Here is a 27,447-nt window from a genome sequence, read left to right on the forward strand (position 1 = left end):
AAAAACAACTCCTGTTCTCACTACAAATGCCAAATTTTGTGACAAAGTAAAAATGGGTTTCAACTTAGAAATGCTACAACTCTGTTCAGCAGATTTAAACCAAAAATGGTTTCTTCACAGTTGACTTTTACAGATACATTCAATTGTTCAGAACATTTACCTTTTACATTGAGAGTTATTAAGCAGGGAACAGAGTTGCTCAAGATCTCACAACTGAAACGCAAGCACAAACCTGATGCATCATCAAGATTAACAGCAACTGGCATATCCACAGAGACAAGGAAAAGATTTGCATTGCTGAGCATCTTTAAAGCTAGGCTCTGGCAAACTACCAGAAATCTGTCTTTTGTTAATGCACTGTGATCCTTCTCATGGTTTAGCTCCTCAATATGGTCAACAAAGGTGCACCTGTTTCAACACAAGGAATAACATCCCAGCATCTCCATTGTGAGTTTGCAACGTAAGGCGTCACTAGAAATATTTGAAATTACTTCTTTTTTTCTTTGCTTCTTGGGAGGGAGGGTCGGGAGCTTGGTACCAACAAAAAGCTTGCATATATTGCAATAGAAGGTCATTAATTTACATTGACCGATAATCATATACATGAAATACCAAAAATGCATCAATAAAGGAAATTAAGCCAGAATAATTGTCTCAATTATGCAGCACAAGGTGAGATCTCACACCCACAAACTCCTCCACTGACAAAACTCAACCTAAGCTACAGTGATGACTGGAAGAAAAAAAATCTGTACCATTTTCTTGGTTGAATTTTGGCAAGAATGAATGTAGGTCCTGAACAAGTATATCTAATATCCTCTTTTCCTCCCAGGACAGGAGGGGTCCAAGACTCGAAGGTATAATAAGCCAGAGTGCAGCATCACAGAGTACACCAAAGCATACCTTCCCACACCAACCCCCAGGAATAAAAAATACATTTTCGAGTTAAAAGGTCACAGGTAATGAATGCACTTTCAGGCATTTACATATTGGATTGCAAAAGAATTTCCTTCATAAAATCTAATGGATTCTAGACCTAGGAGAAGTGGATTTTGGTATAGAAGTCAAATCTTGTGGACAATTTCTCTATCCTTGATCTGATGGGGCATTCAGAAAAGCACAACTGAAGAATTCATCCATTTTGAGGCAAGATGAATTCCATGAAGTTGATTGGGTGTAGTCCTCTTGTCATATGCATGGTCCAGCTTGCCTAGAAAGGTAGAAGATCTCAAGTGGGACAAAATTTAGGAGTGGGGGGCATCATCTTGCAATTATAATGTAGTATAAGCTCCCATACTATATTATAGAGCCTTTTAAACATTCTAGTGCAAACTCTTGAGATCATAAAATGAGAAAAATCTTTAGGATTTCTATGCCAAAATTGTGAAAAGCAAGAAAAATTGACTTACCCCCGAGTGTATTCAAACATTCCACGAAGCTTAGACTCTTCACAAGTAAAGGCTTCAATCTCCATGGGAAGTGGTTTTACAAAATATCCAATATCAGGACGCAACTTAACAGGGTGCTTTTTCCCACAGCACCATATAACCAACTTGAGAGGTAAGAGGTGGTGATGAAAACGGACTTGGAGGACTTTTTTCTCCATTTGACCTGGTTGTAGACTTGTAATCTCTTCCATGGGAATTACTGTTGGCACGTCAGAAGGCATGGAAGAGCTGCAACATCACCAATGAAAATGTATCATATACAGGTAGCCGTTCTCCATGTGAAGCTACAATTTATCAAAGCATGTTAAACTACCAATTTATCAAACCAATGTGAAAATGGAGGCGCACTTCAACCACTGAATGAAACATATATCAAAATTCATGTCAACCTGAGAAGCTAAACCTTCCAAAACATTGACTTCCATTATGACCTTGTGGCATTTCTATATTTTTTGTGTCCAAGTTTCAGATCACCCAGAATTCACCTTTATGTTCACTTGAACGGTAATTCTAGGCTTCGGCCTGTCTGAATTGTATCATTTAAATTAACAATTTGGAACAGTGGGCCACATACATACAATAAAATGCACCATACACCAGTACAGAATTCCTCACAAGAAAAAAAGTAGTTTGAAGAAGCCAAGCAAAAACAGGGAGGGGGGAGACAGAAAATTAATGAATACATTAACCACCTTTCATGTTTTTCTGATGCTTGGTTAGCAGATTCTGGACTCTGATTAGATTCCTCATCAGTCAGGCTGATATTTTCCAAGGGTTCTGTTGAATGATTCTCAAAGAAAATTTCTACGCATAAAAGCAATTGGGATATGGTTGAAACCTCAGAAGAAAATAAATAATCCACCCTCAAGCCACTTGAAATTGCAGGATCTAAAAGAGTGTAGATTTTTGGCTTTACTCTATCAGCAATGTCCCTTAAAGATATTCTTGCATTAGACGGCACCTTTTGTATGGATGAGCTCACTTGTGACAAACCAGATGGTTCATTCAACCATGATTCTAGTGCTCTCTTAGACATCAATCCCCTCAATTCATCAGAGAAAGGCATCGAATCATCCTCCTCAGCAATTCCACTGGGTTTATTATGAGAAGAACAAGCATCTGACAATTGAATAAGGGAATCATTATTATCATCAACTTCACTCGCAGAACCAGAGTCTTCACTTTTATCTGAACTGGTAATAGAATATTGGGAACCATAACTAGAAGCACTTTCTTCATCCAAAGATCCAGATAGTGTATCAGGATCATTCATCCCAAAAGAATCATTATTGGTGGTTCCCTTGTCTGACCCTTTTATCCCTTGAACTATGTCTGTGTGCTGACCAAGGTCATCATAAAGAAGTGTACAAGGCTTCGGAAGAGGTTCATATCCTGGAGCAGCATGAAGAACTATCTGTGAAAGAGAACCAGGAAGATAAAACCGATCATTAATCGGCGTGGATGATGTTAATTTTGTCTTTCCACCAAATATGTGTTCCACAAGTAGATTTTGTGAATATGTATCGTGGGAATGACATGTTGTTCCTTTCTCGAGGACTTGTGAAGAGATGTAACAAGATAGCAATTTCTTCAGAACACGCGCTCGATCACGAATGTCGTAGTTTGGGTCATATTTAGCCAGTTCCAAAACATAAGTTAAGATTGTTTTGAACGTCCCTGTTTCTTCCCCTTGTGCAAATAAAACAACCTGAGAAGAAGTCATGGAGAGAATAATACACAATTCCCACATTTATCATATCAGAAAATGATCAATGGCAAAGAACAGGATAAACAGTCACATGTAAAATTTCATTACAAGAATAATGCAATCCCACATGGGGGTCTCTAAAGAAAGAAAAGGCATCTTAATAAAATGTTAAACAAAGCTGCTTCTTTTCTTTTTTGTCCCCCCCCCCCTCTCCACACCCCACCCAAAAATAAATAAATAAATAAATAATTCTAGTTACGTCCATAATTTTATGCCAACTCAAGTGAGGAATGATTTGTGGGAAAAAAAGTTTTAACTTAGCTCCTCCATCAATTTTGATTCTCCAGATACAACATACCTCAAATACAACTGGCACAAAAAAGATCCTACTGGTATCGGACACTGAAGCTAGTTGGAAGTTTTGAAGACAAAAACTCTTATTCTTTTGTCAGAAACCTGGTATGAACCCACTGAATCCATGGTTGTGGTGAAATAAGTTCCAATTGCCTAATTCAGATGTTAGATGCCTAAAAGTAAGAAAAACTCAAAAGAATTTACCAATAAAAGCCTATGGAGTGTGCTGCTCCAATTAAAAATATACTATTCAGCTCTGTGGTAATAAACAAGGCTGAACAACTATATGTAGCTTCCAAAACAAAATATGAGAGAGAGAGGTACCACACTTGAGTTGAGGTATAATTTATTAAGTCTTTAAGCATCCAATGGTTAAATTTAAACCACATCTTTTACTCAGCTCAAGCCCACGACTTTTTCATGCTTATATAATCAGAAACTAAACTCCTCAAAAGTCTTACTCGACAAACAGTCAAGAGACAACCAAAAGCCAAAACAAATGGTTTCTTACAACTGATTAGCTTTTCTTTTACTATCTGTGCTATTAATTGATTAGATAGATAAAAAAAGATTGAGAGGTAACAAAAATAAATTAGCTTAAGACTCAGAATACCTTAACAACAGTACTAAGAATCTGATGCTTTGTTTCCAACGCTTCTGTAGTAAAGCACCAAGCAAGGTACTTAAGTACAGTTGATAAGATCCTTGGGATTATCTGCCCGACGGAGTTGTACTCTCCCACTATCCAAATAATCATTGCACGGGCTGCAGGTACCTTAATCGAGTCCAAACTTCGAGCCAACTGAATAATCACCTTTATAAAATTTAAGGAAGTAGCAGCATCAGATGCAGCAACATCTTCAAAATCATAAATGCACATATAAAAACTAAGGCTTTGTTATGCCACATCCACAATACAGTATTCCATGATGTAGTGGGGCAAAAGCCACAGAAAAGCTTCTGAATGACTAACTAAAGAGCATCCCAGTGCACAAGGCTTCGGCTACTGCAGGTCTAGGAGGGGCAAATGTACGCAGCCTTACCCACTGCTTTGCAGGAGAGGCTGTTTCCAAGTTCTGAATGACTAACTAAATATGCAAACTATATAATATAGTACTTCCCAGTCGTACTGTACTGAACCATTTAACCACATTAGATGAAATTTCGCATGTAAAGTGGCAAATTTCAATACAATAAAATCTATGCTTGTTAAGAGTATTAATTGTTAGATGCTTTACAAAATAGAAGTAGCAGGAGCAAGTTGCATCATCCGAACCATCTTTCTATTTAGTGAATACTATCTGCATCAGATAATATTAGAAATTCACTAATTTGATGCTTCTGAATAATCTCAAACACTGCAGCACTTTTGTGCTTCACGATTGTCATGATATTATATGGTTAAACCATTTGATATCAGCTCCTAGGGTGGTAACTGATATTCAGGATACGACTGATCATATTAGCTGTCATCCATAATTGAAGTGTTCAAGTGAAGAAGACTTTAGCATAGTGGTGACCATGGTACAAAATTTCACGAAATTTTGCCGATATATCGGTGAATTTCAGAAATTTCGGTAGTGCCGAGACGAAATGTGAAAACGAAACAAAAAAAGTACATATTTCAACGATATTTTGGGACATTTCGGTATGTCACCGAAATATGGTATATGCCACTTAAAGGGTCAAGTGACCATGCTATAAATACCATATCTCGCAAGTCTCGGTCGAAATTTCAACCGAGACCTGCAGAGACCTCCATAACTCTATTTTGCTTCCGTTTTTGCTTTCTTCCACTCTTCCAACTTGGATCCAAGCATTGTTTTTCTTCATTTTCGACGGATTGTCGCCGGAAACACGTCGGAGCTTCATCCAAGCTCATCCTCCAAGGATTTTTCACTTCTTATGAGTTTTAATTAGTTTGTTTAACTTTCTTTTATGTTTTTGACTGCCTAATCAATGTGTATTTAACTATTTATACATTAGGGTCAGCGACCGTATATTGTCAATCAAGGGTGCATGCCCAAAACACCACTTTGAGTTCATTTTTTTGCAATATGAAGGTTTAAATGTGTTTATTTAGCTTAAATAAGGGTGTCCATGAAGTATCAGGCCTAGATCTGGCCAAAAACCCACCGAGATGGACTGCCGAAATATTGCAGAAAAAATGCAATATTTTGGCAAAATGTTGGCATATTTTGGATATCTCGGTAGGCCCGAGATACCGATATATCGCAAAATTTTATACCTTGGTGGTGACTTAAATTGAAAGGAGAGTCCTTCCCCAATCATAGGTATAAATATCCAAAGGCAGAGAGAGAGAGAGAGAGAGATGAAAAAATAAAATTAGAAAAACATATTACCAGATAAAATTTAAAAAAACAAAAAAGGAAATTGGAAAACCATCACAAGCTTAAACATAACAAAGTAGTTATTTGTACCCTTGACTAAGAATATGTGCTACACAACTTTCAGAAATCCATATAGAATAAGATAAGTGGCAAATACAGAAGAGATGTGTAAGGAGGCTAGCCAAGATACTTTAGCCACCAGCTTCTTTTTCAGCTGTTTACACATTCAAAATGTGAGAGATTATCGGTTCTGAAGTTTGCTTCTTTTTCCAAGTTCAGTCAAGTGCTGGTATAGCACTAAGTTCATCTTAATTAAGAGAATCACATGGAGGTTCTATTAGTTTTAGGAAATTTCATATTTTTAGATTAATTAGGATTTTTGCAGTACAAATCATCATAAGAGTCATATGGATCTTCATAAATATGAGTTTTATGATGTATGACAGAAGATTTTTCTGAAATGGAATAAATTTTGACTTGTATTGGGGTGGATGATAAGAAACTTCAACTATAGAAACCCTAGGATTATACCCAACTTAGCTGTCTCCGTCTTCTTTCTTAGATCTTCTGTATTCTTCTAGTTTGTTATTATCATAGCTGTCATGGTGCCAAGGCGATGGCCAGCAGCCTTGGGATCAGGCAAGGCCTCACCCAAAATGAGGCCTTAACTGCACATATTTTATGTCTTCCAATATTGTCTGCCAATTCCAGACATGAATTCTTCTTCTTTTTCTTCCCTTTTTCCCCTTAGTCTGGTATGGATGCCTTGGCGGTTAAGACAAACAGTTGCCTATGGTCCCCAAGACGACCTTGTGGCCTAGGTGAGGCCTTGACAACTATGGCTAATAGTCATTCTCCTATCAAGCGACCAGTAGCCTGGGGCACAGCAAGTCGCCTTGTGGCCTAGACAAACAGTTTTCTAGTGCATCCCAAGGAGACCTTGTGGCCTAGGTGAGGCCTTCACCACTATGACTAATAGTGGTTCTCTAATACTGTCCTGTTTTACTATATGACACTTCAAGTGAAGAGTTGCCTGGGGCATCCCGAGTCACCTTGGGGGCTAGGCAAGGCCCTGACAACTATTGTTACCATCCTATCTTTTATTTATTTTTTTGTTTTCCTATATTAAATTCAATAATCTACCATTTTCCATCAAATCTCTTTCAAAATCCCAATTCTAAAGTTTCAATTTTTTTTAATATGAAACAATAAAAATAGAATATATTAGAGGAAGCAGAGGAAAGAAAATAAACAATATGAAAGGCCCCAGAAGAAGGGAAACCCAGAAAGGCAAGCTCAAAAGAGAGTCAGCAACAAATCCAACCCAGAAAACTCCAAAAACCACATAACCATCACAGAGCAAACTCCCCACCCTGGTGGGGAACCCCTTCATTACCTTTGTCACATCAGATTCCCAGCACTAAAATCCCATAAGAACTTTAATTTTCTCCTTATTGTCTTATTTCTGGATACAAGGAACCAGCATTGCCTCATCCACCCAGTTGAGAACCCCTTCATTACCTTCGTCAGATCAGATTCCCAGCACTAAAATCCCATTAGAACGATAGTCAATGTGGTCCTATATAACTTGCATAAAGGGATATTTTCTTGTAACAGACAATAATGCAAGATAACTTAGTATCCTTTTGCATTGCAGCATCACAGCGCCTGTAATACCTCCAAGCTCTCTCAACCTAGGGGAGTCAAATTTACAGGTGACAGGTTAGTCAGTATACCTGCATTCGGGGTCTGTTTCATGCATGCAGAGAACTTGCAATAATCATGTTCTTATTTTTCCTTCGAGTTCTGTTTATCTAACTATTGAAGTGGTGAGCGGATGTGATGCAGATCCAAGCATGCGAAAGAAGAAGAGCCTTCACTAGGCTGATTTCGTTGGAGCCTTTAGTTTTTACCGTTTTAATTAGTAAGGTTAAAACAGTCTTTTTACTTTTATTTTCTTAGTTATTCCTCTCCACGATTTTAGAGGGATGAGTGTTTTATTTGTTTAAACTTATACTCCTATTTAGAGTATAAGTCTGCTATGTTTTTTTATGTTTTGTTATTAGGATTCAGGTTAGGAACCATTAGTCCTAATCTGACTAGGATTGGATTTAGGATTTGGGACTAGGATTCCTAGTTCAAATCTGGTTATTTGTGTAAGGCCTTTGGCCCTCTTTTTATTATAAATAGATGGATCGTGGGCAGGCTCCCCCACTAATTTTTGCATAAAAAAAACTCTTGTTTCAATCTGAAACTGCTGCCTGCGTGCTGCAGTCTCTGCTCCTCTGCGAGCTTGCATCCTTGTGGACTCAAGGTGGTGAAGGGTGGGTGGACTCCTGCGACTCCTTGCACTGTGAAGGTCAGGAGGCTCTATCAATCTTCAAGCTGCTGTCTTATTTCTGCATTACAGTAAGTGAACCTGCTGCCCTTTGTTTTCCTATATACAAACCTGATCTATTTCTCTTCTCCCATCACATTCGACCTCCATTAAACCTGCAACTTAATTCTGCCCCCTACAGCAGAATTTGAAAACCTATACAAACCCTAACTTCTTTACATCATTAGGATCCCCTAAACCTGCATATTAAAACCCTATAAACCCCTTTCCTAAAATCTGTCCCTAAACCCTAGTTCTCACAAACAGTCCATTTTCATAAGGCATCCTACCCGAAACCCTAGATTTCCAACCTCATCCAAATTCGATCCAACTTATACCATTAGACTTCTAGAAACCTGCACTTCAATACCAAATAAACCCTAGTTCGGAACCCTAACCCTAACCCTAGTTTTTGACCTAATTACCTAAATCTGTCCATTCGGCCAGCCCTATTACATAACCCTATTACCCTGGTTCCTAGTGGGACTTTTCCCACCTAGGACTACATTAGGATGTCTCCCCCTTTGAGCCACCCCCTTCTCTGTCGGGCTCCGGCAGGCCTAACCTGCTGTCTCCTTCCTTCCTCTCTCTCTCTGACTGTTCCCCCCCCTCTACTGGATGGAATGCCGTCCCCTCCACCATCGCCTCCCCCTGTTAGCCCTGCTCGCTCCCCGACTAGCCCTTTAGCCCCCCAGTTTGCTCCATGGAGCTCTCTGTTTGGGGAGGCCCCTGCTCCTTTGTCTGATGGGCTCCCTCTTCACTTTGTACCCCTACCATCGTTGGTTCTTCTAAACAAGCCTCCTGCCCTGCTGACATCCTGGAATCTGAAGCCCTGCTTAGGGAAAATTGTCTTGTGGGAAACTTTTTTGGCTCTAGGCCACCTTTTTTCCTTGTGAAGCAGTCCCTCTCCAAACAATGGCGACCTCAAGGTTCTTTGGACACTTACTTGTTGGACAACGGATTCTTTATCTTTAAGTTCTCCTCTCCTTTGGATAAGAATTGTGCTCTTGAAGGAGGTCCTTGGCTGGTAGGGAAGAAGCCAGTCTTCTTACGTCAATGGCATCGGCATCTGCAACTCCGGCGACTGGATCTCTCAACCATCCCTCTGTGGGTTTCCCTCCCTGGATTGCCTCTGCATTTTTGGTGCACTGAAGGACTAAGCACCATTGGTTCTGTCCTTGGTAAACCTCTGTTTACTGATGTGCGAACTAGACGCAAGGATCGGCTAGCCTTTGCAAGAATCTGTGTTGAAGTGTCGGCCATTGAAGATTTGCCTTCTTTTATCAAAGTCAATGGTGGAGACGATCACTCCTTTGAACAAGAAGTCCATTACGATTGGAAACCTCCACAGTGCCTGGTGTGCAAGGTTTTTGGTCACGACTTGCATCTGTGCTCCCCTCCAGCCAAACCGACTGATGCCCTTGCTCTCCCTGCTGACGTCGGTGTTGTTCCTCCTTGCGAAGTTGAGAAGGATGTCCCCGGAAAGCCTGTGACTCGATCTCAGTCTCGCGGCAAAGCGAGAACAAGATTCCGGCACCGGAAAAAGATTGGGCCGCAAAAGATCACCGCTGCTTCTTCCAAGGCTCAACCGCAATCCTCTCTGCCATCCTGGAATGATGATCAGAACCGCTTCAGCTCTTTGTCGCCTACTGAAGAAGACGACATCTACACTTGCCCTGAGAAACTCCAGTTTGATGTCTGTCCCAGAAGAAAATCTCATATGTCGGAAAAAGATTTTGAGGGTCTTTCCCCTTTGAGCTCTGGAAGCCCTGGCGATGCCACCAACTCTCTGGCAATGTCGACTTCAGAGTTGGAACCCTCTTTGCTCCCTGCTGCTAACGCCATAGTGCCTCCATCAACTTCTGAGGTTGCTTTTTATCCTTTGGTCAGCAATGACCCTGACGCTCCTCTGTTGGTGGGCCCCTCGTTGCCTAGTCAGCAACTCCCTCCTAACCCAATCTCCTCTGGCCCTTCCAGCCCTGGGTTGCACCCCCTCCCCCTTAACTCTTCCAACTCTTTACCCGAAGCCCCTTTTGGGTCGGGTATTCCAATCGTTTCAAGCCCGGATCTGGCCCACAAACATGACCCGCCTGGAAGTTCGTCTTCTTCACCCATTCCGAGTCCTTCTTCTTCTCTTTGAACTTCTAACAATGCCCGGCATGGCCCCTCATCTTTGGCTACCTCCCCTCTTCGAAGTTCTTACCACCGGTGTCACCACAGTGTTACCAGGTCAAAATCTGTTCTGGCTCGCCTTGACGTGCCTTTGCTGCCCCTTCTCCCCTCCCCCAAATGATGCTTGGTCTCATCTGGAATACTCGAGGCCTGAATTCAGCCTCGAAACATGCCGCTGTTCGCTCTCGCATTCGGTCCTCTCACTCCTGCTTCTGTTGCCTTTTAGAAACTCACATAAAAGAGCCTAACTCCTAAAAAATCCAATCCTCCATCACTCCGGGCTGGGCCTCCCTCTCCAACTATTCCCATCACCCGAATGGTCGCATCTGGGTTTTGTGGGATCCAAAAATTATCTCCATTACCTCCTTGTCTGCTTCTTCCCAGTTTATGTACCTGTCTATTTCAGATTGCCTGGGCCACTTTACTTGCTTCTTCTCTGTCATTTATGCCTCAAATTGCCCTTCCCAGCGTGCTTCCTTATGGTCTGACCTTTCCTCCATTGCTAGCCTTGCTGGCTCTCAGCCCTGGGGTTTAGCAGGGAACTTTAATGTCATCAGGTACTGGTCTGAAAAACAGGGGAGGTGATAATGTGGACTTGGAAGCTGTGGGTGCCTTCAATGATTGTCTTGAGAGCATTGGTGTAAATGACCTTCAATGGTCGGGGTTCCCCTTCACTTGGAGCAACAAAAGGGCTGGTTCAAACAAAATTGTTTGTAAGCTTGACCGTGTGTTAGTCAATGAGGACTGGCTAACCAACTTTCCTTCCTCTCATGCCACTTTTGAAAACCCGGATATCTCGAATCACTCCCCCATTTCCCTATCCATCCAACCTTCCATCTCTTTTGGTCCCAAACCCTTTAAGTTCTTTGACATGTGGACATCCCACCCAACTTTCTTGCCTCTAATCAAAGAAGCTTGGGATAAGCCTGTCTTTGCTTTTACCAACCCTATCATTGCTGTCTCAAGGAAGCTCAAAAATGTCAAAGTAGCTCTCAAGGATTGGAATCTTAAGACTTTTGGTAATATCACCATTCAAGTTGCAGAGTGCAAGGACAAGCTTGCAACAATTCAGGCTAGGCTCCAACTAGATATCCTAAACTGCCATCTAGTTGAAGAAGAGAAGGCTGCTTCTGAGGAACTCTCCTCCCTCCTGGCTCGTGAAGAAAGCTTTCTCAAACAAAAGTCTAGAATCAAATGGTTGGAGCTAGGGGACTCAAACACAGCCTATTTCCATCGCTCTGTGAAAGCTCGAGTGAATGCAAACTGCATTACTCATCTCACTCGCCCGGATGGTTCCATGGCTGAAAATGTGAAGGAAATCAAAGATCTAGCAGTGCAGCATTTTGAGGGTATTTTTGGGGGTACTCAAGGCCCTAATGGGAGTCTGCCGAGCCCTCTGCTCAACAAGTTCATTTCCCCTGATTATTTGGACTTCCTCAGCTCCATCCCTAAAGAAGAGGAGATTATAGCTGCAATCCATTCCCTCAAAGTGAATGGGGCTCCTGGGCCGGATGGTTTTAGCATGGGATTCTTCTTAGCTTCTTGGGACATCATCAAAAAGGATCTCATTGCTGCCATTGAGAGCTTCTTCTTCAACCCTAGTCAAATACAAGGTGTGAACCACACTTTTCTCTGTCTCATCCCCAAAAAGGAAGGAGCATCTACTATGAATGATTTCAGGCCCATTGCCCTCTGTAACCTTCTTTACAAGTTCATTGCAAAGATTTTGGCTCACAAACTCAAGAATGTGGTAGACATGGTGGTCAGCAACAACCAATCAGCCTTCATCCCGGGTAGGAATATATCTGACAATATTCTTCTCTGTCATGACATTGTCAGAGGCTTCGACAGAAAAAACCACTCCCCGGCTATCCTCCTGAAGATAGACATCCACAAGGCTTTTAACTGGTTGAGATGGGACTTCATTACCCAAGTTATGACAAAAATGGGTTTCCTTCCGGTCTTTATTAACTGGGTCAGCACCTGCATCTCTTCTCCAAAGTTCTCAATTCTGGTCAATGATAGCCCGTTTGGTTATTTTGGTGCTACTGTGGGGATTAGGCAAGGCTGCCCTCTTTCTCCTTACTTGTTCACTTTGGCAATGGAAGTCCTCTCTAGGAAAATCCAAATTTGTACTGACCGGCAGCTTATCTCTCCTATGCCCAAGTGTAAAGCTCTCAAGCTTACTCATTTGGCCTTTGCTGATGATTTGATGGCATTCTCCAGGGCTGCAATTGGTTCGCTTGAAGCTATCATGTCTTGTCTCCAGCATTTCCATGAGCTATCAGGTCTATGTACCAATCCCTTGAAGTCTCTCCTCTTCTTTGCGGGTGTTTCTGAACAAGACAAAAGGGCTTTCCTTGACAAATAGGGCTTCCTACAGGGTCAGCTGCCTGTCAAGTATTTGGGTCTTCCTTTGATCCCCGCTAGACTCTCTACCCACCATTGCACCCCAATGTTGGATCTTATCAGGAAAAGACTTCAACTGTGGAAAGGAAAGCTTCTCTCCTATGCAGGCAGGTTGGTTCTTATAAGATCAGTCTTGGAGGCTTCTTACATCCATTGGTCAGGCATCTATGGTTTACCTCAGTCTACTATCAAATCTCTGGAATCCCTCCTTGCCTCTTTCCTTTGGAAGGGGAATGATTCCTCCAGATTTCTTCGCCCTCTCAGTTGGGCTGCAGTGTGCCTCCCCAAGAAGGAAGGTGGGTTAGGCATCAGGAGAATCAAAGATGTCAACTCTGCGGGTATTATCAAGCTTCTCTGGAAGATTGTCTCTAAGAAGAAAACCATCTGGGTAGATTGGATATATTCAGGCGCCATGACTCTATTTGGATTGTCCCTGTCTCTTCAGATGCCTCTTGGGTCTGGAGAAATATCCTTGCTTGTCGGCAGCTGGCCCTTCAAGCCATCCGCACTCAGATTGGTAATGGGCTCTCCTCTTACCTTTGGTTGGACCACTGGCATCCTCAAGGAATCTTGCTTCCCTTGGTTACCCCTAGGGCTATTTATGCCTCCGGTCTTCACAGGCTTTCCTTGGTGGCAGATATTATGGATCACAATGGCTGGGCCCCTCCTATTTCCTCCGCCTCATTGGACCTTGTTTGGAATGATCTCCCCCTCATTTCTAGAAGGCCGTTGGCTAGAGGTGATCTTGTTACTTGGTCTTATTCCAACTGCAGCTCTTTCTCCTCCAAAGCAGCTTGGAACCTCACTCATACTAATGGCTCTGTGGTCCCTTGGAGGAAGCTCCTTTGGTTTAAGCATCACATTCCTAGGCACTGTTTCACAGCCTGGCGAGTCTTCACCAAATGCTTGCCCACGCAGGATTTTCTTCGCAGCCGGCACATCTCTGCTCCTTCAGCTTGCTGCCTTTGCTGGAGCAATGATGAAGATCTCAATCACCTATTCTTCGAATGCCCTATGTCTACTGCAATTTGGAAACTCAACAAATGTTGGCCTGTCCAAAGGAGAATTCTGCCCTTCTCTCGTGAGTGGATTTGGATCGATATGACCTTCGCCGGCTTTTCTATTTGTGACACAGTAGGCAAGATGGCTTTTTGTGCAGCCCTTTCTCATATTTGGATGGAGCACAATATTAGGAAATGGACCTCCAAATCTCGATCTTACAGTATGATTTGGGATTCCATTTCCTTTGAAATTAAAGCAAAATTATCTCTAGCTCCCCCTTCCTTTTGTATAGATTCCCCAAGGAACAGAATTATTGTTGATTCCTGGGGTCTCTCAAATGTTACTCTTGTTGCTACTGCCCCTTAGCCATTGCTTTGGCTGGTGGTTTCTCTTTTCTCTCCTCTTCTCCCTTCGGGGCTCTTTGTAATCTTTTCTCTTGGTAATATATATTTTTATTCACCCAAAAAAAAATCCCATTAGAACTTTAATTTTCTTCTTAGTGTCTTATTTCTGGATATAAGGAACCAGCATTGCCTCATCCTTCCTGTCCCCCCCCCCATGCTACATCAAGAAGACTTATTTCTTATCCAACTACAACCAAAGAAGAAGAAGAGAAAAGGTTGTAGGAGAATAGACAGAAGCAGTTCAATCGATTCCTTCGCAATAATGTTATTAATAAATTTAAAACTGAAGTTCCCAATAAACCCCTCACTTACAAATATATTCTCCCATAGAACACTCATAATTACAATTTCATATGTACCATTACAAACCCATACAAATTACCATTCCAATTTCCAATACTCCCCCTGAAGCTGGGGAATAGATGTCTTGCATGCCAGCTTGCCTAGAAGAGTATGAAATGGTTGAGAATTGATTCCTTTTATCAACACATCGGTTGATTGATCCCCAGCCTTTACAAATGGAGAACAGATACAACTAGATTCAATCTTTTCCTTTATGAAGTGACGATCAACTTCGAAGTGCTTTGTAACCAATCATAGGAAGGCCCTTATCATCCCCTAACAAGTGACTCTGGTCAATTGGAGAGTCAGCAAATTTACAACCTAGCATTCTAGTCTTCTTCCATAAATCCAGAACATACTTCTTCTGATAGATGTGAATTCCTATCTTCGATCTGAAATTGTTAGGCCAATTAGGTTTAAGTCTCTTCACCTCTTCTTGATCATTTCTTGTAACAATAATGTCATCCACATAGACAACCAGGTCTATGATTTTTCTCTTGTCATGTTTAGCTTGACTTTGAATGTACTTATTCTTCTGTATAGCTTGTCTAAATCTGTCAGACCAAGCCTTTGGTGACTATTTTTATCATAAAGAATCTTCCTAAATTGGCATACTTTACTTCCAGTTGTGGAGAACTTGAATCAGGTGGAGTTTGCATATATACCTCTTCTTCTAGGCCACTACGAAAAAAGGCATTCTTCACATCAAATTTATATAGAGGCCAGTCCTAATTCACTGCTAGGGATTAAAGCACTCTGATTGAGTTCAGTTTTGCCATCAGAGTGATGCTTAACTAAGAATACCCATCTGTAGCCTATTAGGTTTTGCCCTTTTAGAAGATCTACAAGTTCCCATGTACCATTCTTTTCAAGAGCCCTGAACTCTTCACACATAGCTGCCTTCCATTTAAGATTAGCCATTGCTACAAGCCTACAATAGCAGTTTGGGGAATGGTGATTGAGGATAAGGTAATTGAATAGGCACAACTTATATGAGAACTAGAGTTACAAACTTGGCTATAAGGTTAATACAGGCCCGTTAACCTTTCCTCGATGCAATTGGAAGATCTAACACAGGAGGATAGGTTAGAGTATTACCTGAATCAGGTCTAGAGAAGGACTCTTGGAAGGTCTTCTTTTCCTTCCATTTGTATATGAGTAACTTTTTTTTCTCAGTCCCTCCAAGGTTGTCTAGTTCCCTTGTGCCTCCATTCCATGCGACTCTCACTGCCTCACATTCCCGAGTAGTCACAACTTCTTTTACAACTCGTACATATGTAGCTTACCCATATCAAAAGAGAAGGATGCAACAATCATCTCTTCCCTTCAACTCTTCTACTGAAGTCTGAAGAGGTATCACGGATGAGTAAAAGAAAGGAGCAGATTCAAAAAAGGTGACATCCATAGAGACAAATCATTTGCGGGAGGGAGGACGATAACACTTGTATTCTTTTCTCAGTTGGAGAGTAACCCAAGAAAATATATTTGAGGGCCCAGGGATCAAGTTTGCTATGCTCAGATTTGCGAACATGAGCATATTAGGCACAACCAAACATTTTTGTAGGGATAGGAAAGGGCCGAAAGGCAAAGGAGTTAGAGAGTAAAACTTCTAATGGAAAGCAGAACCCAAGAATAGTAGAGGGACTACAGTTGCTGAGAAAGATAGCAGCTATAGCTTCAGACCAAAAAATTTTGGGGAGATGCACACTAAAAAATAAACTCCTACCGATTTCCAGCAAGTGGTGATTCTTCCTTTCAGCTGTCCCTTTTTATTGAGGGGTGTCAACACAAGAAAAGCTGATGAAGAATAGCATTATCACTAAAGATTTTTGCAGTCCCCCAAACATGTATTCACCCCCCGACCAGAAAGGGTATATTCAATGCACGAGGCTCCCACCACTGAGGGGTCTGGGGAGGGTCATAATGTACGCAGCCTTAACCCCAGCTTTGTGGTTCATGGAGAGACTGTTTCCTAACTCGAACCCGCGACCACTTAATCACAATGGAGCAACCTTACCATTGCACCAAGGTATGCCTCCTTACCAGATCGGGCAATATTTACCTTTGTTTTAAACCGAGTGAATACCATATGATAGAAATTCATGAAAGCAATGTACCCATCACTTTTATGTTTAAATAGATAAACCCAGATAGTACAAAAATAGCCATCAACAAATGTAACAAAATTGGTACATCCAAATAAAGAAGTAGCTGGAGCAAGTACCAAACATCAGAATGGAACATATGGAATAGAGTAGTAATTCTATTACTATGAAAAGGATAATGAGTTCTACAATGTTTCGCAAACTGACATGACTCACATATAAAAACATGGGTACTAGAAATATCATGAAAATAATGAGGTAACTGTTTTCTCATCACAACAAAATATGGGTGTCCCAAACATTGATGCCAGAACATGACATTGGCCACAAAGCTACCTTTTTTTTTTTTTTTGATAGTTAAGGGGGAGGTAAGATGTGAACCAGGAGGATTGAACCCAAGACCTCATGGTAGCAATGGGCTTTTACGCACCACAAGCTACCAAGTGCGCTACGCACTTGTTCACACCACGAAGCTACTTTCTCATCTTCTACACACAAAAGACTGTGCTTCCTCCACACCATGTAGATGGGTTGATGTTTAAACATATAGAATCCTTTCTTTTTACGTCCACTACCAATAATCCAAAGTGGAAGGCGAAGAACTCCACGGTTATGATATGGTTAATCTTTTCCATGCGATCCGAAATAGGCTAACATTTGATGCGTAAAAAAAATGACCAAGGAGATCTGAGACAGTGTCGCCTAAACTTTTGTACGTGTAGGGCACCTGCAAAAGTCTATCATCTCCTACTGAAGTGTTCGCTACCATTTCACCTAAAAGCTCGAATTATTAAGGAAGGGCAACGTCAATGTATACATCAACACTCCCCGCACATGCAGGCCAATAGGCGACATACATGGTCTTGTGTTTCATCTCCGATAGGTCTCTCAGATCAGAGAGAGAAGGAGAGATGCTTCGAGACCTGGCAGTAACACTGTTTGTCCCAAATCTTCCATCAATTCAACCCCACAGCTCCAAATTCCACCTGCTGTCCTCTTAAGTTAAAGTTTTTGGATTTCAGGTAGGATCCTTACATGTTCTAACTGCCTTTGGAACCTTCTGTAACTCTGCAGTTCCAAAACTTAAAAGGAGATTTTACACCCAGTCCCAGTTAGCTCTCAAAAAACCAGAAAGCTGGGTATGATACCAAGTTCAATCCCTGCTGGTTCTAGTACCAGACTGCAGGTCACAAGAGTGAGAAAAGAAGAAGCAGAGAAAGAGAACAGGATACGGGAGAATAGGGAGAAGTAATTCAATCAATCCATTCTCCTTAGTGATATTAACAAATTTAAAACTGGCGTTCCAATACACCCCTCACAAATATATTCTCCCATAAAACACCCATAAATACAATTCCATATGTACCCTTACAAACCCTTATCAGTTACCATTCCAACAGGCAGTCCATGTCACGCCAGCAGAACCCTTAGTCTGGAAACAGGTTTTAATACTAAATCCAAAAGGGGCAAGTACTCTTTGGCACATACAGTATGTGCCTCTTAGTCTTCTATTGGCTTTTCCCAACAAACAGGAGTAACAATTCTCCAACTCAAAACAGATAATGCATATTGAAAAGACCATATAATCACATTAAAATATGCAAATTTATGTCTCCAATCTGAAATAAATAAAACTAACAGACGAAAAATGCATTATCACATGATAAAATTAAACGAGAAGAGGAGAGGAAGACAAACAAGATGCACCTTTTCATGACTGGCTGGATCCTGCTTTATGATAGCTTTAATAGACATGATTGCTTGAGCCAAAACACATGCTTCTCCATCCATCAAGCACAAATCACTAGTCAAAGATTCTGCCACATATGGTGCAATTATAGATAATGAGCAAAACTTTCTAATTTGGGTACTCTAAAAAGAGGAATTGGTTGCAAACCCTGTCTAGTCAAAGCCAGAAGTCCTTCCAAGCAAGTGTTTGCAGTCATCGGAAGTCTTTGTGCACATAAGCCAATTGCAGCAATAGTAGCAGCGACAAATTTTCTATCTGGATCTTTAATGTAATCCTAGCGCACACTAAAAGATATGCATCAGTTCATTGTTTATAAATTCAATGCAAGTAATTGACAGGTAGCATTGAAAATTATTTGTGAGCAATAAGAATTACGTAAACTAGAAAACTTTCCATTGAAAAAGTAACATGGTTGCTTGATGGTGAGCAAATTTGAGAAGTAAATCAAATGCAACTCATCTTACTAAGCCTCTTCCCAAGTAAGTCAGATGGTATACTTAAAAACTTTCACGTGAAATCAGTGCAGAAGTGAACTGAGACCACAGTTTACTTAATTTCATTATGGGATTTGTATTACATTGAACCCTTGGGAACTCAATGTATTATACAAAGCGTAAACTAGAAGAAGTTGAGAAATAGAGTTCTTTATGCAGAATGACTTTCTATCTCAATACCATTGCAAGAAGTCCTAGGTACTCACCGAACTCTCTCAAACAATAATAGTGATGACAATGAACTCATCTAAGTCAATGAAAACTGCTACTAACTGGTGAGACCAAGCTCTATGCTAGAGCTTGAAATGCTTTTGTTCACCTGGGTCCTACTATAGCTCCATACTAAGGCAAAGGACTTTTCTTTCTACTACGTCAGACCTGGAATCAAAACCAAAGAACTCCTTCCCCAGAGAACATGAATGACGAAGACAGTACCAAGTACCAAACTTTAGCAACTTCCTGGACCGATCAGTTAGATACTTAGATGGGGATACCAACAGTCACTCTTGTCACCCTCCCCCCACCATCTACTCAAAAAATTTATCCCCTAATAACTTCAGCTTTATTGGGACTCATCTCCCCAGAATCACATGTAAACGTCCATCGATGGCAGATGGCCACAGAACACTTTGGGCAGCCCCCTCAAAGTTAAGCTTAATCAAACTAGGACCATTGACCACGCACCTAAAAAATAAATCGACTCTGACTTCTATTCTCAACATATTATATTATCCCCATCTGACTGTCCATTCAAAACAGCAGCCACTTCCATGACCAAATCATAGCAAATCTAGCAAAGCAGTTACAGCCTCTAGCTATCAAGCCTATCATGTTATTCCCATCAGATTATGAAAGGTACCATGAAGCACCAATCATGCAGAAAATTTCTGGTGAAGTAAACACTTCTGTTTTTCTATTATAATATTCAGCAGTGTCCACCTATGGAAAAAAACCTCCAGTATTTTTCCTTTTACAAGAATAGGGAGTTAATCTTCAAACCATTAATAACAACGATGTTCAGATTGACATCAAAAAAATCATCTCAGTTAACTCTCCACTGCTGCATAAGCTCATAGATATAAGACCAAATAATTTATAGCACTCTAGCAATAAAAGGGGGGAAAAACCTACAACTTCTGTGCCTAGTGTTCTTATATGAAATAACAAAACCATGCCTAGTGAATTTAACACTTCACAACTTGCCACATGACAGTAAATGATCGGTTCATGTGATAGAGGACCCATCACCCATCCCAATGGTTAAATTTCAGCCAAAAAAAGAGTAGATGAAGTGGCCCAAAATTACAAAGACATCATTTTGTATCTTTATATTTATTTTCCTCTTGTCCCAATTTTGTAATGTTCCTGAAACTTTGGATTAAACCTTGAACCACTTTCTTTACTCAGTTTGCACTGAAATGTTAACACTCAAATGGATATGGCATCCTCAATCACTTGGACCTACCCATGTACTGCCAAATGGTAGGTCATGAACTAAAATGCTTCACTAGTCGTAGCGAAGTGTGGAAGGACCCCATGAAGAAAATGTTGTGGTGTATTTTTACACAAAGATTAGAGCTCAAAAGGTGTCACAGTTTGAGAGAAAATGGGAGAAAGTAAAAAAAAAAAAAAAGAAGATTGTAATCCTGAGATGGTAATCCCCTTGTCATAAATATAAGAGCTCAAAAGGTGTCAGATGAAAAAAAAATAGTCTGAAGTGAAGGCTTACGGAAAAATAGACACAAAATATCCTGAGCTCTGACTGACAAAGCAGGCTTAAGTGGCCTCACAAGAACAAATCCATGAGTCAAAACTCAATTTTGGTCCTAACAAGAAGCCACAGTTGGTGTAAAGGTAGAATAGTAATCAATGGTCACCAGCAAAGGCTACATAATTATGGCCTTTCTAATCTTTTGAGATTTTGTTAATCAATGGTCAGAATAGTAATTTGTATTCTATTTTTAAGTCTGGTGTTGAGATTGGCAGTTGTATTAGTCCTTTTAATCATAGTTATCAAGGCGTCACCTAGGCATCGCCGCGTCGCCAAGGCGACACCATGGAGTCCAGGCTCCTTGGTTGCCTTGGACGCCTAGGCGGGAGCCTTGCCACCATGGCGGTGTTGCCTTGATTTTTTGACCCTCTAAAACACCATGGTCGTCTTCCCGCCTTGATAACTATGCTTTTAATCAGTTTACTAGGCCCGAGTCCAGCTCAACAAGTTAGAGTTAAAGTAGGCACTGAAAAGTCTAGTTGGAGTTGGGTTTTGAAATCCTTCATAACGAGGGAGCAGGTTTTCTTGGAAGCAATAAAGTTTTTTTTTTTTTTTTTTTTTTGGTGATTTGCTGCCCATTTGAACCCTTGAAGAGCTAGGTATCTATCTTATTTTCTTCACTCTTTTCTCTATTATTCCCCTACTAAACTCTAATGTGCTATGCTTGTTCATTCATTCTATTACATTGTTTACTGCAATTCTCTATTCTTCTTGACCCCTTGGCTGAATCTATTTTCTTTTCTCACAAATTAATTTCTATTACTCGTCTACCCGAATCTAGTTTTCTTCTCTCTCAATAGCAAAAGCGGATCTTCATAGGGAAATTCTCAATATTTCAAATTGTAAACTGGAAATGAACCATTTAGTAGCCACAGCCCTAGGAAATTGACTTCTCTCTATTCTGATTCATCTTTTCCTTCTTATTCTTTCTTAATTCTTGTATCCTCTTCATTAAACACCATATCACTCACCAATTATGTTTTCTATTAGATTTATTAATTCCATTTTATCTTAATTAAGATCTGTTCATTATGGTTTTCAATCCATCCATCTACTGTTCCTAAATAATATTGCTGTTTACTTGTAACTCAGATCAATTCCAGAAGCTATGAATGATCAGCATACTACATGTTTGTTGAAATTCCCCCATTGAACCAGTCCACTAACAGTTTAGGTTCAATTACCTTTCATGCATTTAACAGCACTGAGCCTTGACTAACTCTTTTTTTTTTCTTGACATGTAGATGACAAACTCTAAAAATTGACAAAATAAACAAGAACAACAGCTCCTCATTAACCAACTAGAATAAAATATATAATTTTAAAACAAAAGAAATACCTTGAACTCTTGAAAAATTAAGGAAATCGACGAATCTGTCGCAATTGTAGACAGTATTTCAAGCTTCAAAGATTTTATCTGATGCGAATCTGAAGAACTTATGAAGAAGTCTTCAAAGTGAGGTGCAAAAAGGGAAGGCATTGCCTTGGCAAACACTTGAACGTTGCAAAGAACCTGCAAAACATGAGAATCAAAACCAGCCTTCAACCCTCACTAACAGTAATCTGGACGGCAGATGAATATGAGGAGATTAATCGAAAACAAGTCAAAATAGAATTAGGGGAAACTCTATTGGAACCCCAAAGAAGAAACATGATTTTAAACTATCAATAATAAGGTCCACATAAAAAAATAAAATTAGCAGAAAGAAAACTGCAAATCCCACTACTTCCACATTAGGTCACAAAACTAAAAGGTTTTATATCTTATAAAACTTTGTTTCGTTCCACTCATTGTATGAATGAAGCCTCTCGTTTCATCATAAGAGTAAAGAAAATATCCATACAAAGATTTTGATCAGAAATTACTAAGTTGGTCTAACACTTTACGCAGGAAGAAATCCCAATCATTGTCCAAAAAACAGTAAATATCGTGTGGTTAAAATAAACACCCGCATCACCCTGATCATGCTATTCTGTGTGTTTTAGGAAGGCTTGGTAAGCTATGAGAGAGGTTAAAAAAATCACATTAAGGGCTAATCAGATACAATGAGTCAATCCAACAACAATAGTAGCAATACACATCCAGGTTAACTGATGGGGGAGTGGAGGAGAAGAAGAAGGAAGGAAAGAAAGAGTCATCCAACACCGTAGATGCTGCAAATATACATAAAAAGGGCGTACCAAGTGCACGAGGTTCCTGCCACTGCAGGGTCTGGGAAGGTTCATAATGTACGCAGCCTTCCCCTGCTTTCGCAATGAGGCTGTTTCCAGACTCGAACCCGTGACCACTTGGTCACAATGGAGCAACTTTTACCGTTGCACCAAGGCCCACCCTCATGATGCAAATATACGACACACAAAAGGAAATGCATTTCTAAACTTTCCAAAACATGTCAGAATTATTTAAAGTTTTGCAACTAGCTTCAGTAAAACAAATCTTCTAGAATGTCAGTGTTTCAAAAAAATCTTATGAAACTTAATATAAACACAAAAGTTATTTAGCTTTTGTAAATGGTTCTAGCTTACCTGCTGCATCAAATTTAAAAGTAAAAATTAACAATTTTCCTAAATAGAGAAAATGCTTCAAGTCTCGTAACCAGTTACAATGTGATAACAATGGATAGCATGAACAGTCATGAATGATGTGCAAACTCCAAAAGATATCCAGAACCAGAAGCAGATTTAAGGTAATATATGCAAGCAATAGCATTAATACCGTCCAGATTCAACTGGCTTACCAGTTTTTAGATTGTAATCTTTAAATTATCTTTGTTGGGTAGGTTTTTTTTGTTTTGGTTTGGTTTGAGTGAGAGTTTAGTTTGCTCTTTTGGACTGGAGTAAGGCGGGTTATGTCCCCCCCACCCCATTGTTTCTTGGTTTCATTTGATCATTAATAAAATTTAAGGGGCTTCCCCAGGTCCCAAATAATGTTCGGGTTAAAAAAAAAGGAGCATTAATACCGTCTTCACCAAACAAGGGGCATTACGCAGTGCTGGTCCCACCTATGCGAGATCCTGGGAAGGGTGAGTTTGGAGCCTGGTTCAGAATTTCGCGATATATCACCAATATATCGGCATATTTCGGAAATCTTGACACTAACGAGACGAGATGGCCTTCCAAAATCAAAAATGTTCAAATTTCGGTATATTTCAAAATTTTCGGTATATTTTGTGAAATTTCGGTATATTACTTAAACAATGTGTATTTAACTATTTATACACCAGGGTCCGACCGTATACTGTCAAGCAAGGGTGCAAACCCAAAACACCACTTTGAGTTCATTTTTTTGCAATATGAAGGTTTAAATGTGTTTATTTAGTTTAAATAAGGGTGTACATGAAGTATCAGGCCTTAATATGGCCAAAAATCCACCGAGATGGAGTGTCAAAATATGGTAGAAAAAATACCATATTTCGCCGAAATTTTGGCATATTTCGGAAATTTCGACCAGCCCGAAATGGCCAGACGAGATGAAATTTCGAACTATGGTTTGGAGTTGGTCCTAACCTTTGGCATATTTGCGCAAAGTGGCCACCCTTAAGACTCAAACTTGGGCATTTGCCCTGGCAGCCCAAACCTTTTACCATTGCTGTAAGCAATGGCCCCTAATAGCACCTTCACAAACAAGTTACAATAATTCAGAAGTTTGATATCAAATAAGGCTTAATTGAAATTTCATGAATGTAAAAGCAACATAAAGAAATCAAGAATCAAAGGAAACATATCAGACCGTTGTTATCAGACCATTGATATAGATATATAAAGAAAAACTTACCACATATTTTGAGGCACTGGACGATCTCAGAAGAAATAGAAGAGGTTTAACAATCCTATTCACGTCCTCCCTGGGCGTCATAATCCAGTGTACCCCAGCAGCTGCAAGTACCACTGCACTGTTATGACTCCATAACAAGGGTGATGTGGATTGCAGCAAAATCCTTACATCTTCATTATTTTTGCTGGATGTAAAATTTGCAGGATCCAATCCAGAGGCATCCATACTTGTTAAACCTGATCGTGACAAATATTCATCCGGTCCTTCAATGTAACATCTGGACAATAAAGTAGTTAATTCAGACTCATACGCCATGCCTCCTACATTGCCAGAGTCTTTCTCCGATGCAGCATGGTCCACACCATCCTCTTCAGAACAGGAACCCCGAGTAGAATGAGAAGAGAATAAAATGGATTCTCTTGGAAGCCCATGTCTTGCCACTACATACCGTAGTAGGATCCCGATCAAAACAATCTGACCCCACTCTTCAACATCAGGGAGAGTCTCACATAACCTTCTAAAGTTTCTTCCTAACAGTGATAACTTATTAGGACAGACACAGATAAATGCAGCAGCTGCAGCACCAACAACTCCAGGGGACTGGTCGCTCAGTAATATATTGACAATCTGCATAATATTTCATGTTATACAAAGGAAAAAATACGAAGAAACAATTGTGCATGAAAAAGGGAATATCAAACACAAGACACTCTTGATAATAGGTTAAACAACATCTGCAGCTCCTCTGATATGCACATGGAACACACACATTGGTACCAAAACCAACCATCAGACGTTCCAAGACTCCAACAATGGGATTTCATGGGTCAAGTATTAGCCCAACTGAATGACCATGACCATCCAAATAATACAATTATTTCTGAATGGTTAGTAATCATGTTGTTTTGGACTGTCAGGAAGATATGCAATGGAACACAATCAAATGTTTTACTCTAAATTCCCTCCATGCACTGCATACATGAACAGAGTCCAGATAGCTAGACAAAGCCATAAGGCCCATCGCCATAAAGGAAATTTATCCTAGTAATAGATATTATCTTCTTCTGGCTTCAGAAAAAGAAATTCTAAGCAGACCAGATGGGATTTCACATCCTTAGAGGGTGCAAAAGGTTTCATTTGTTTGAGGGACAATGCTAGATATTTGAAGTAAGCTGACCTCTTCAAGTGTAGAAGCATTTTCTTCCTGATGCAAATCATACAGCTTGGGAATAGCATTGGCAGCACATTTTCTAACATATACAGATGGGTCTCTGGCACATTTGCTCACAGCCATAAGAACTATGGGAGCAATTACGTGTAGACGTATTCCAGCCATGGCACGTAGGGCCCACGCTCGCACCAATGGATTTGGATCAGACAAATCCTTCTGGAAACAGTTAATTGATAGTAATGCTTCATTTGGACGCCTGAGATTAAAAGGAAAAACTGAAAATTAATAGACCGTAATACATCAATTCAAAGTTTAAAAAAATTACAAGAACTTCAGCATTTATCTCTGCATGACTGTGCTGAAAGCCTGAACCACACTACCACAGCAAAGGGGCTAGCATCAACATTATAAAATTTATTATTTGATCTCTGTTTCCTTTATGTCTAGTGTAAGTTAAGTTGGCATAACAGCAACCAAGGTTTTTCCAAAAGTGCTCTTTCTTCTTGACTTATCATGTGATTTAGGGATCGTTAAGCTTAGGTGGAAGATGGCTGAATGATTACAATCCACCAAACCAAAGAGGTAGTTAAGAGAAACACTAAAAAGCTAACCAAATCCACTCAGAGTTATACAGAAACAACCAAATGAAATTAGCGTATGACATACTTATCTGCGTAATGAAGCAAGTACAAGTAAACAAGCTTCTTTACTTCTAATGACTGAGATGCAACGTTCTTAACAACCTGCAGTTCAATGATCATAAAAGATGCATGAGATTAGAGGAATAGAGCACACAGAAATTGTTAAAACTGACACACACAACAGTTTCTTTTTTCTTTAAATTGCAGCTGTCACTAATTCTAATAGGTACTAAGAATTACCTATGAAAAATTACTAGTTAGTCTCAAGCTCTTCTCTTCTTTAGACTCTTTTTTTTTTTTTTTTTTCAATTTTTGAGATTGCCACTGCTTTGATTCAGTAACAAACATTTCATAGCATATCTATCTAAGGCCAAAATTGTTTATTAAAAAAAATAAATAAACCTTAACCAAAATGTGAACAAAAAATGGTAAAATTCACGCAATAACAGCACAAAATCTTACATTTAACGCATAAAAACAGCTTAATTTCTTCATTTCTTGTAACACAATTTGAAAGAGAACAAAAAAGGATCAATAACGCAAATAACAACATAAAATCATGCATTTAACACATTAAAAAAATCTCAATTCTGCATTTCGTACAACATTGGAACAGAAAAAGGATCAATTATGCGATAACAATACAAAATGAACACATAAAAAAAGCACAATTTCAATTGAAGATTATGCAGAATCAAGAATGAAACAGAACAGTTACCTGGGGAAAGAACCTGGACACATCGAAGCCCTGAGCGATGAAAGCGAGCAATCGCTTCAAAGCTTCACAAATCTCTGAGTCGTAACGGCTTTCAAGTGAGGGAGCGATATTGACGTCATCGGGATCGTCGTACAGGTGAGCATCAGTACCGATCCGAAACACCAAAGACGACGCTTTGCTCAGGCTCTCAGCTGTGGCACCGAATTGTGGAAACATCTCTGCTTTTCAATTTGATCGTTGGGGACCAAATTGCAAGAGAAAAAATGAGATCAACCTGGGTAGAGCAGCGTCCAGGAGCTCGACCCTCGCATCGTCTCTCTCTCTCTCTCTCTCTCTCTCTCTCTCTCTCTCTCTCGTATTCCGTCAGTGGCTGTGCAGACGCAAATATTGATGAAAGGATCTAACGGTTGAACAAACGACTGGCTCTCATAAAAGTTATGTTTGTTTGGCGAGAA

General features: G+C 40.1%; 1 protein-coding gene across 1 annotated transcript; it reads right to left on the minus strand.

The window, feature by feature from the left end:
* Positions 1-27,406, minus strand: LOC122667635 (AP3-complex subunit beta-A). The gene is made up of 11 exons (XM_043863999.1): positions 26,993-27,406; positions 26,300-26,376; positions 25,640-25,889; positions 24,463-25,089; positions 22,027-22,200; positions 18,570-18,696; positions 18,380-18,489; positions 4,124-4,324; positions 2,141-3,156; positions 1,410-1,676; positions 1-408 (listed from the first exon to the last, which is right to left on the minus strand). The coding sequence occupies exons 1-11, from the start codon at positions 27,206-27,208 to the stop codon at positions 60-62; spliced, it is 3,414 nt and encodes a 1,137-aa protein (XP_043719934.1). The 5' UTR covers positions 27,209-27,406; the 3' UTR covers positions 1-59.
* Positions 27,407-27,447: the final 41 nt, after the last annotated feature.

This window comes from Telopea speciosissima, chromosome 7 (genome assembly GCF_018873765.1).
Source record: "Telopea speciosissima isolate NSW1024214 ecotype Mountain lineage chromosome 7, Tspe_v1, whole genome shotgun sequence".
Classification (NCBI taxonomy): Eukaryota; Viridiplantae; Streptophyta; class Magnoliopsida; order Proteales; family Proteaceae; genus Telopea; species Telopea speciosissima.